This window comes from Cucurbita maxima, unplaced genomic scaffold (assembly GCF_002738345.1).
Source record: "Cucurbita maxima cultivar Rimu unplaced genomic scaffold, Cmax_1.0 Cma_Scf00006, whole genome shotgun sequence".
Taxonomy (NCBI): domain Eukaryota; kingdom Viridiplantae; phylum Streptophyta; class Magnoliopsida; order Cucurbitales; family Cucurbitaceae; genus Cucurbita; species Cucurbita maxima.
The window spans coordinates 4,671,315-4,682,554 of record NW_019272022.1 but is presented as its reverse complement, the minus strand read 5'-3'; the positions used below and the strand labels follow the sequence as shown (position 1 = coordinate 4,682,554).

Here is an 11,240-nt window from a genome sequence, read left to right as displayed (position 1 = left end):
TTTTTTTTTTTTTTTTTTTTTTTGTAATTGTAGAATGGAAGACTGAAGGCATCCGTTTTATACACAAGAGATTCCAACTGTCAAACGATTTAATTATAAGACGAGTTGTATTCCAAATTTGACACCCAACAAACGGCCGTACCATAATTTACAAATTCTCACATTTTATTATATTTATTTATATTATTTTAATTTACTTCAAATTTTGAGGGAAGAGAAAATCACATTATTTTATTATTTTTTTAGTACAATTATTTTCTCCCATCACTGTCCTCAAAATTATTTAAAAATAAATCTTTTCATATAATCTTCGTAAATAATTATAAAATGTAAAAACTATTTTGATACGAGAATCTTTTTTCTTTCTTTTTTTCCAATAATTCTTCCAAATATTCAATGATTTTTAATTAGAATGGATTAATTGCCATATATATCTCAAGAATTAACAAGAATACAACCCTGTACACTGTAAAAAAAAAAAAAAAAAAAAGAGATAACACTGCTTGGAAAGAGATAAAGTTCAAGCAGATGGTTTCTTAAGACGATCACCTAAACTGTCAATTAAGTGAAAAAATTAGGACAAAAATGATAGTTAAAGATAATTAATAACTCGAACAATCTATTCGAAAGATCAACAGACATTCCGATATACCAACATGTTTTAAATTGCAATACATCAATATCAATATTTCATAAAATACAATTCCCATTTCGTGTGTAAAACATGCACCTTCAAATACACTACCCCTCCCCGAACCCCTTCGAATCCATAGGGTCCAAATTATAAATACGGTTAAACGAATCCTCAATCGAAAGGAAGACTCAGTAGCCATCAGAGTGAATACCATTTCCAGCTATGGGCTATTCAAATATGGTAACAAACCTATAAACTCAAATGGTCCAGCCTTGGCAAAAAAATTCTTTGGAAAAGAATAAAGAAAAGCAAATTACAGATCTTAGCTACGTAGACTGTGCCTGCTTATGTAGCAGACGTAGCAGTAGCGTCCTAGCATAGATGGAAGGGAATTTGACGAGCGTTCTGATGCCAACCCACAGGAACTAATGTTTTCTCCGTGAGAGATGGAAGTACTTTCAAGCAGATGGGAAATAATCCAAAATCATCTCAACAAGGGATGCAGAACTCGAACACGATTGCAATATCAAAAGAATCATGGAAATTGGTAGTCGATATGGTATTCACCAGGGCAGGAAAATACCACTTTGGGGCACGGAAGAGAACTCCCACTAGCACTCGGTCGATAAGAAGTTGCTCATATTGAGACAATTGACTTAAGAGAAATAGCCAAGAGAGCATCGCTCAGCAACCAACCCACCATACAAGTAATTGCAATCAGGGGAAAAGAAAATCAACATGTATAAAAAATGAAATAAAACTTACTCCCAGTCTTAATCATCCTCACTTGACAGAAAACCATAATTCTCAAAACTCAAATGATTATGTGCACCAAAAAAAAAAAATGATATGGGAAACCAATCCTCCTCCTAATATGATATGAATGCCATGAAGAGAATGTAATGCAGAGAATGTATTTTGAAGAATGCCTAAAAACCTGATTTTCTGTACAAGAATCCCAACCCAAACTTCTGTAGAACAGTTTCATTTACCTGCCAGAAGCATTTGATGCCGTTCCTCATGCCTCAAAGTTTATAAAAAAGGAATCTCATAAACATTATGAGAGCGTGCAACACAACCGCAGAGATTCAATCAAATAGTAGCATCTACACTTGTAGTAGCCGGCTGGGACCTACAACCTTTCAAATTGAAGATCCCAGAGGTGGGGGGTGTAGAACGAAATCCCAGGATAGGGCAGAAGCAGAAAAGCAGTGAAGCAGAACGAGACGAGACGAGACAACACCTCAACAAGGAAAAAAACATACATCTTTAGCAGTGCCCTTCAAGACATTCGCTCAATAAAATTATCAAAATAAATATGAACTGAAAATATTTTAGTATATAGATTCCTACGACTATACTGAAGGGATAAAGGAAAAAACAATTCAAATTAAAGATAGAAAGGACTTATCCAAACTCAAAAGTAGAGGCTGAGGGCGTCGCCCGATTTTAAAAAGGTCCGTTACGAAGTCCAAGCACTAAAAACACATAGAATCGGAGTAATCCTCTAAACATCCTGTGTTTAACTAAGGCAGGTTGAGAAGTCTGCAGTCCTCAGCTCCTGCTCCGACGGCGGTCCTTTACACCATTTCTACACAAGATTGAAACAGTGAATATAATTAAAAACATGTTAATGCTTTGAGTAAAAGAATCCCTGAGCAAGCATGCAGACCGCCCATTGCAAAATTGGTGCACAATGAGATCTTAAACATGATTATCTAGTCAAAGAAAAACAAACTTAAAACCTCTAACATTCATAAGGGCAACCAAGGGGGAAACACCCAAAATACAGTATAGAAAAAAGAATCCTGAGTTTAGTAACAACCCAAACCAAATTTCATGCATCCAAGAAATAAGAGACAATTTCTTTGATGATTGAAAATAAAAAAAGAAAAAAAAAACTAAATTTAGAGAACAGCTTCTGCTGCAGCTATAGCACGCAGACCAGGCAGGCACATCCATGGAGAAGGAATTAAATGTAACAAAGCAAAACATATCAGACAGCCTCACCCATTGGCATAAGGAACCTCCTCTCTACCACGATACGGAGGTGATCTGCTATAGCTACGCCCACGAGGTGACAAGCTGCGGCGTCTTGGAGATCTTCCACGGGGACTGTAACTCCTGAAAATACACTAATGACGTCAAACATCCAAGAACATAAACAAAACCAAAGGGAACTATTCACAAAATCCAAATATAGATAACTTGGAAAAAAAACTAATGTGAGAAATTTCAAAATAATATACAATAAAAGCTATAAGTTGCAAGATTCAAGGATCAAACCTGCGACCATAACTTGGACTCCGACGGTACCGTGGACTGCGGCTACGTCTTCTTCCAGCACCACCGCCGCCGCCGCCACCACCACGTGAACGACATTCACGAGCAAAATGTCCTGGCTCACCACATTCATAGCATTTGAGATCAGAACCCCCAGAACGACCACGACCCCCTCCTCGGCCACCTCCACCACCACCTCTAGAATTATGAGAAAGCTCAACTCTCCAACCATTCTTTCCTGAATCAGAATTGACAACGGTAATCATAAATCACAAACAAAAAACCATAAATGCAAAAATGTGACAGCAGCTCAGTGGAAATGCACGAACAAAAACTTCAATAATATCATCCATCCTTCCATGAAAATCACATTGAACAAAAATAGTTTTACTGATACTAACGGTCATTAAACAAGGGAATATAAGCACGGCATCACTAAACAAGCTCAAACACAAATTATGAAAAAGGAAAAGCTGACAAACCATCAACCTATCACAAAATAGAAACTGGCTTATATACAATAGACTGAAGAATAAAGATCAACAAAATAATAGTGGATACGATAGCTCGTCTGAAGGCAAAAAGGCATTATGAGCTTAAACTTCGTACACTTAGATTTAAGAAGCACATAACGAATCAGTTACTGAGTTATGCATAAACTATTATGTAATATCATTGTTAAGATATGTGTATGAAACAAAGCACCAATGACAAACAACAAAAACTGCATCAAAATACAACGGCATGTACCAAGAAAAAAACCAATACAAAACAACAGAAAAACCCATACATACCATCTAATTCATGAATTGCATCCCGTGCATCTCTGGGATCATCAAAATCTATAAAGGCATAACCAGGGGGTCTTCGTGCAACCCATACACTGAAACACAACATTTGCAATTAGGTAACCAACTGATTAAAAAAAATAAAATATGTATAACTCGGCCTAACATCCAAGAAGGTGGAGAACTTTTCCCCTATGAACAGCTTAATCCTCAACGGTCATCAGATTATGAATCAGGGAGTGTCAACAAACACTCGGTCAAAATATAAATACTCTACTGTTATCAATTCCCATTCTTAAGTGCTACCACCAAAATGCAGATATGATGAAACAATCTTGTCCTAATGGAACCTTGAAAAAAAAAAACACTAAAAGTCCAGGTCTTAAATCTAGCTAACTACCCAATTAATGAATAATAAGTACATTGCATTATAGGACTATGGTGTAAACATCTATCAACACATAAAGGCTCTTGCCCCTTTTCCATGGAGATAAGTTCCAGCTCCCTTACACAGAAACTTCTTCAATTCCCAGCTGTAAACCATGAAGTCCACAGATGCCCGAAATAAAATCAAAACTATTTGACATTTACTTCCGGATGAACGGCCACGGCCGAAAAGTTGGTAATAAGAAGATAAATAAGAAAACTTAACAACTTGATGTTCGGAATTCTAGAAAACATAAAATTCATGGTGCGCATGCCAAGTAGAGTGGCTGGTAAGAATTTATATCAAGAGTGAACTTAACCAAATTACACGTAGTATCTTGTCTAACAAAAGGCATTTAACAGTTGAAGGAGTTAGAAATCTGCTTCAGAATCCAACAGTAGTAGATTGTACAAACTACGAAGAATAATAAAACAGTAGGCCACAAAGTTAAATATACCATACCTTCGAATAACTCCAAATACACGAAATTCGTCTTCCAGCTCGCGCTCAGAGACCCTCGGGTCCAAATTCCCAACGTAAACACGAGACATTTTTTGCCAAGTAACCTGCCAATTACACGAAGAATCAGACAATACAATACACTTACTCGCATATTATTCTCCTAAAAATACAATAAACAAAGAAGCCGTTCAAATAAGGGCTGCTCCTCGAATTCAACTACAGAAAATCGAGCCTGAGCATGGGGTTAACAATTCGCCGGAAAATTACCGGATATTTGATAACAATAAATCTTTCGAGATGAGAATCTACTTGAAGCAATCATGAAAATCCATATGAAAAAAAAAAAATCAAGAAGACATACGAACAGATCGGAGACGACGATGAACGTGCAGGAAAAACCCTAGCAGCCCGACGGGTTTCTCTCTTCAAGTTTCAGATACACTTGGGTTTTCGGAAACTACGGAGTTGTGTGTTAAATGTCCGACGAATTTAGATCGGACTCCTCCAAAGTTTCGAAATTAGTAAATTAACCCAACATTTTGGCGAATTCTTATTTTCAACTCGAGGAAGCCATGGGCCAGCACCATTGGGCTTGTGGCCCAAATATCAGTCCAAGCCCAGCCCATACCAGCTTCAATTTAAGTTCAGCCCAAAATCATAGCTTGTGTCAATTCATTTGCGTCATTTTTTTATCAATTTATTATTTTTAAATAAAGTAAAATATTAATTTTTTTTCCAAATATATTTTATATTTGATAAAAAAAATTAAAAGGGTAAAAAAAAGGGTTAATGTTAATAATTTGATTGAATAAGACTAACAAAATTCATTGAAATTTTTAAATTAAATCAAATACAATATAAAAATCCAACTTTTTTTTAATAAAAATTGGTTTTAAATAAATCTAAGAAATTAATTTAATATTTAATATAATTGGTCAGTTTTAGAACTCGAGTTTGACCCAAAATTGATATGATGCACGGAGTCAAAGAGTTAAAATATGGGTATAAATTTAAATAGTTTCTTAGATCTGCTACAATTGAGTACGTATTTAGATTTAAATTGTGTTGTCCCAACGACGAACGCTTGTGTTGTCCCAACGACGAACGCTTCTATTTTATTTTTATTTATTGATTTAAAGAAGAATTCATGGTTAGGCTCCATTTGACATAAAAATTTAAATTTTCCATTATTATTATTATTATTATTTTGACTTATAATAAAATTTAAATTACTTGGAAGTAGTAATTTGGACAAAGAGATAAGGGTATAATAGTAAATGAATAGTAAGGGAAAGTGGTAAAAGACGGCAGCTTTATTATTTATTCATATTCTTCTGGCGGGGGAACTCCGTAATTTAATTCCTGCAAATATTATTAATTTATCACAATTAAACATTTAAATAAAAATAAATAAATATATGGTTTTTTATTTTTTTACCAAGTTTTTCATCAGAGCCGCATCCGACGAACCGCCGTCCTGCACCGCCCGCTGGGCAACCCTTGCCAATTCTCCGGCCCTTTCTCTCGCCCTCTTCCCCTTCTCTCCGATCATCAATTCTCTCACACTCGCACTGATTTTTTCTCGAGAAGCATATCGGCCCCCATTTTCCCCTCTTTCAATCGCAATCCCAATGCCTAGTCCTTCCGATATGTATTTCTCATTCAGCTTCTGCTCCGACATCATTGGCCACGCCAGAATCGGCACTGCCGCCGCCAACCTCTCCATTATCGAGTTCCACCCGCAGTGGCTCAGAAACCCCCCGATCGCTTTGTGGAATAGAATCCCGATTTGGTCTACCATCCCCCTCACAATCAACCCTTTTGACCCAATTCCTTTTGGTGCACACCAAGTGTTCGACCTAATGACTAGCACAAATGGGCACCCAGAATCCTCCAATCCAAGCGCCATCGCCTCCATCTCGGCGTCCATCAGCACCGCCGAGCCATTTCATCAAGGAAACAGAGTTATCGTCCTTTTGATAATTGGTGGTGCTTTCTCGCCCATAGAGAAAAGTAGGACCAACACACCAAACTTTCGCCCCTTTTGAGTAAAAGGACTCCAATTGTGAAATATGATCGATTTCGAAGGTATTTGCGATGACCCCCAACTCTGCAATTCAGCCTCCCCTGCCTCCGCTATGAATTTGGCAAACGAGTTGCTGTCGGTGTTCGACACAAATTGACGTCGGGGACATCGGCGGTCGTTAAATTAAACGACAGATTCGGCAGAAGCAGGTGGATAAGAGTAGAGATAGAGGAAACAGAAGCCGTGTAATCAGCATTGGCCATAATGGCTTTGGTGATGAGCAATGGCACAACGCCGGTGGCATGGAAGACCAATCTTGGAACGCCGAAGTCTTGGCAAATGCTGGCGTTCCAACCAAGGAAGTAATCGGTGATGACGCACAAAGGGAGGTCGCCGGAATCCGCCATGGATTGGAGGAGCTGTTGAAAGGGGTTTTTGAGGTGGGTGGTGGCAGTGAGGAAAGAGACGAAGAACTGCAGAGAAGGAATTTCAGAGAGGTTTTTACTACACTTCGGGGAGGTCATCAATGGCGGGGAAATGGAGCTAGACGAGGGATATGAGAGGGATGGCTTGGATTTTGGGAGAGATGAAGTTTGAATTAGCTGGGACTGTGACAATGGTGACTCTTGCTTGGTGACGAGAGAGAGCTATTGAGAGGTCTATCAATGGGAAGGTGTGGCTGTGAGACATGAAAGGGAAGACCACGACATGGGGGTTTGTTGATGAAGCCATTGATGGTTTTATCTTTCTGCAAAAACTACCGACGGCGTAGGAGGCAGAGGATGGTGAGAATACAAAAACTTTCTCCTTATTTATATCAAGAAAAAAATTATTTAACAATTTATATTTTAGAAACATTTTACAATCGAATTTCTTTGAGTAATTTTGTCGAATAAAACCCCCACGATTAAAACGTTTTGCATTCAGAAGGCCTCATCTCCATCGTAATAGACGCCACAAAAAAAAAAACAAAAAAAAAAAATAAAATAAATCAGATAGTGACAGGAGAGGGATGGATGGATCAAAAAAAAAAATGAAACTAGATTTATAAAAATTTAACAAACAACGTATGCACAACCACTTATCCACACCCGGTTGTAAAAATTATCAACGTGAGTATAGTTCAAGTAGCGAAAAATTCATAACCTTGACTCAATCGCAAATATGATTATATAACTCAAGCCTGATGCAAAGCTTGCTGATTGCTTTTTCTAGAAGCTGGAGAGCCAATTTTTAGGCTTAGCAAAATTTTGTAACAAGAATTGTTGTCTATTACAATCTGAAAGACAGTAAGGATTCTGAGTAAACAAATTAATGGGACAAGATTGGGTGATAATTATTTGATCCAGCCAAACAATCTGTGGGATTTGGTAGGGAAAAATGGGGGAAATCCCAGAAGTTTGGATGAAAAAAAAAATTAAGTCATCTGCCTACTCTAATGATAGTAAACCTGTAGAAACGAATGAGGAGCCTAATTATCTATGGAGAGGAAGGGGGAACGAACCTATATTATATGAACTCCATTCTTCTTTACTTCAAATCAATTATGGACCTGGAAAAGGGTGAGGGCAGAAGAAGATCAACTATCCGCATTCATACAAATAAAATATTAGGGTTAAATCATAAGTTTGGTTTTTAAACTTTTAAATTTATATTTAAATGGTTCACGACCTTTCAACTTTGTGTTTAGTTGATCGTGAAGTTTAAAAAATATTGAACATGTCAATGTCTTGTGGGACAAATTTAAACATTCATGTCTATTGAAAGTTTAGGAAAATTAAAAACAAAAGATTTGCGAACAGCTGAAGAAAAGTTAGAATAACTTACCACTGCTCAAACTACAAATGCAACAAGAAGTGCGTGTAATATGGCCCAATAGAATATCATCCCCAGTCGTAATGCAGGTTGCCGCATCAGTGCTCGATCACAAGAAACCCTGGAAAAATAGTATACGAAATCATGTTATACACTTGTTCAGATTTACATATTTAACAGACTGAAAAGAATATCTGTATGCCCTACCAAAGTCCATCGATCATATCTGTTGCACGTCTCGAGAATTTTGGAAAAATTCTTGATGAAGCTAATGACTTAAATCCATGCACTGCAGTGTAGGAGGAGGAACGATAGTTAAAGCAATCGGTTCATAGAAGCAATCTGGCATCAAACAAAAAGGTCGAAAAGCAAGAAGATCATAACCACGCTAGTTTACGATTTTACCTTTATCGTCATCTTCGTCCTCTAATCTATTACTACTGCTAGCATGATCCATATCTATCGCAATTGCAACTTGATCGGTATTGCCTTTGCGCAAGCTTCGAACTTGAGGTATAACAGAAGTACTGCTTGCCCAATTATTGATCTGCGCAAGAGTGCATAACGTAGAACTTTTCACAAGGACGATAATAATAAGGTATGGGATGTTTAAAGTACTTCTATTTCATAACAAAAATGTAACTTAACATTACCATCCATAGGCAAACTAAGCAAACTTTTCAGTTGATATAATAATTAAGGGGAAAGTGAAAATGGATTAACATGCAGGAGGTTATTTCAACAAAACCATGCAACATCAGAAATGGCAAGAAATTATGTTTGAAAGTACAATTTAGAACGAAATTGGATCTTATTCTAAGCATGCTTTCTAAGTAAACTTCACTCAACAGGATGTAAGAAATAAAGATACTATACTCAAAATAAGAGAAAACACTACCGAAAACCTCACCAACGGTTCAGATTCAATGATTTCAGGGCCTGCACTGCTCGCTCTATTACCATCGCCAACTTCTTCAAGCAAGTTTAATTGCAACTCCTTACATTTCAGTTCTTCTACCTTATTTTTTTCAGCAAGCAACATTTCGTCCTTCCTCTGTGATGCTGCTTGAAGATCCTCAATTTCTTTTAAGATAGATGCAATCTTCTTCTTAAGTACTTCCTTGCATTTATGAACTTCATTTTGTTGGTTGTCATGAACAATATGAGACAACCCCACCCGAGTTTCCATCGTGTCAAACCATGTTATAATCTCATTGATATCCTCTGTACTTCTGTTGCTTGTTTGGGCTACAGCAATAGCATCATTGGTACATCTAGTTACCTCTTGTCTCAGAAAAGAGATTTCATCATCCCGATCTTGCAACTGTGCTCGAAGTTCTTCAACTTCAGTTAAGAGACTTTCGGATAGTTGATGAAGCTCATCAAATTTTGTCACTGTAATTGAGAGCTTTTTCATGAGCTTCCCACGAGAAGTTTCGGTGCTCTCAAGTTCCTGATTCTTTTGTTTCAAGAATTTTTCCAGTTCCTCAATCTTGTTGGTCAAACCTTCCATCTGCACTTCCTCCTCATCAAGTGCACGCATTAGGGCCTCAATTTCTGTGGACATCATGCAAAGTCAGCCTAAGTATTGATAATCTTATGAAAGTGGATTATGAAGGATTTAAGCATAATTTAACATACCTTGGTCTTTTGCTGCAAGCGAATCTGTAAGCGACCTGACCCTCTCTCTTAACTCATCTGAGATAGACAAACCATCTTGCATCTCCTTTAATCTCTGCTCCAGGACCTTCCTCTCAATCTCCATCTGTTCCGTTGCTTTCTCTAACTTATGTACCTGATCTTTTGAAGCTTGAAGATCAATTGAATATCTAGTTGCACTTGCTTCCGCTTCCTTAATTTGACCAACAAGATCCATGCAAATCCTTTCCTTCTGGATGTCCTTCTCCTGAAGCTCTTTCTGCAGATTTGATATTGCAACCTTCATTTCTTTTACACTACCATCAAACATTTCAGCTTTCAAACCTAAAAATTCCCTCACTGCCCACAGCAACCTTTCAGCAATTGTCCGGACAGATTCCTCAGACAATAAATGAGTTTTTCCAGAGCGTGAAAGTTGATCAGGTGTCATGGAGATAATATCCATTCCCAGATTTCCACTAGTCAAATCATTTCCCATTAGCTCCCCTTTTCTTTGGTCAACTTCCTTAATTGTAGATATGCATGCTTCAAAGAGCACCGCAATGTTTCTGCATAAGATATCTCCTTCCATTTCTTTATCTTTTGCAACTGACTCACTCTGTTGCACATCCCACTTTAATGCTTCGACCAACTCTTTCTGAGAATTCACGTTACTATAAAGTACCCCCAGCACCTTAGATAGAGAGTCGGATTGTTTATGGAATGACACAGAATGCCCATCTATCATTTCTTTCAGAGCACCAATTTCCTTCAACGATTCTTCCAGGTTATGCGCAATGAGACTGTGTATATCCGTTGAAACATTTTCATCCACAGGAGAATTAGAGTAGGAGTTGAACCAGGAATCCAGAGCAAAAAAACTTCCCTAAAAGAAAAACAATCCTAGTCATTGAGTCTGAAAGTACAATAGCCAAAATAGAATATAAACTTTTATTATTTACTATTTACATATTTAGTGTAAAAGTTTCCATCAATTAATTATGTTTATGTACATTGAGAAATAAATGCATTCTGGAAGAAAGAGAAAAGAAACAAGATTATAGCAAATTTAGAGTGTTATTCTAAACCTATGAGCTGAGTTAAAATATTGGATTTAATAGTGTGTGTGTGTGTGTGTGTGTGTGTGTGTGTGTGGGGGGGGGGGGG

General features: G+C 37.3%; 3 protein-coding genes across 7 annotated transcripts in view; all 3 read right to left on the bottom strand.

Moving 5' to 3' along the window:
* Window positions 1-807: 807 nt before the first annotated feature.
* On the bottom strand, window positions 808-5,113 carry LOC111480893 (serine/arginine-rich splicing factor RSZ22-like). Of its 2 annotated transcripts, XR_002717947.1 has the most exons (7): window positions 4,956-5,113; window positions 4,595-4,698; window positions 3,712-3,800; window positions 2,921-3,155; window positions 2,645-2,758; window positions 1,627-2,225; window positions 808-1,289 (listed from the first exon to the last, which is right to left on the bottom strand). XR_002717947.1 is itself a non-coding variant. In XM_023126112.1 (6 exons), exons 2-6 carry the CDS (start codon window positions 4,681-4,683, stop codon window positions 2,189-2,191), a joined length of 564 nt encoding a protein of 187 aa, XP_022981880.1. In that variant the 5' UTR covers window positions 4,684-4,698; window positions 4,956-5,113; the 3' UTR covers window positions 808-2,188. The 2 variants fall into 2 exon arrangements, 1 of the variants encoding a protein (XP_022981880.1); XM_023126112.1 differs by having other exon boundaries at window positions 808-2,225.
* Window positions 5,114-5,902: 789 nt separating this feature from the next.
* LOC111480400 (UDP-glycosyltransferase 73B1-like) lies at window positions 5,903-6,421 on the bottom strand. The gene is made up of 2 exons (XM_023125413.1): window positions 6,033-6,421; window positions 5,903-5,956 (listed from the first exon to the last, which is right to left on the bottom strand). The coding sequence occupies exons 1-2, from the start codon at window positions 6,393-6,395 to the stop codon at window positions 5,915-5,917; spliced, it is 405 nt and encodes a 134-aa protein (XP_022981181.1). The 5' UTR covers window positions 6,396-6,421; the 3' UTR covers window positions 5,903-5,914.
* A 1,327-nt stretch (window positions 6,422-7,748) lies between these two features.
* The window catches only part of LOC111480399 (centrosome-associated protein CEP250-like), an 11,658-nt gene continuing 8,166 nt past the window's right edge, over window positions 7,749-11,240 (bottom strand). For 3 of the 4 annotated variants that reach the window (XM_023125409.1, XM_023125411.1, XM_023125412.1), the window contains 6 exons: window positions 10,077-10,959; window positions 9,346-9,992; window positions 8,841-8,982; window positions 8,643-8,724; window positions 8,448-8,556; window positions 7,749-8,172 (listed from right to left, as the gene is read on the bottom strand). In XM_023125409.1, the coding sequence (XP_022981177.1) occupies window positions 8,454-8,556; window positions 8,643-8,724; window positions 8,841-8,982; window positions 9,346-9,992; window positions 10,077-10,959 (1,857 nt within the window). In that variant the 3' untranslated portion in view covers window positions 7,749-8,172; window positions 8,448-8,453. Of the gene's footprint in view, window positions 8,178-8,447; window positions 8,557-8,642; window positions 8,725-8,840; window positions 8,983-9,345; window positions 9,993-10,076; window positions 10,960-11,240 lie in introns of all 4 variants that reach the window. The other variant, XM_023125410.1, reaches the window with a different exon arrangement.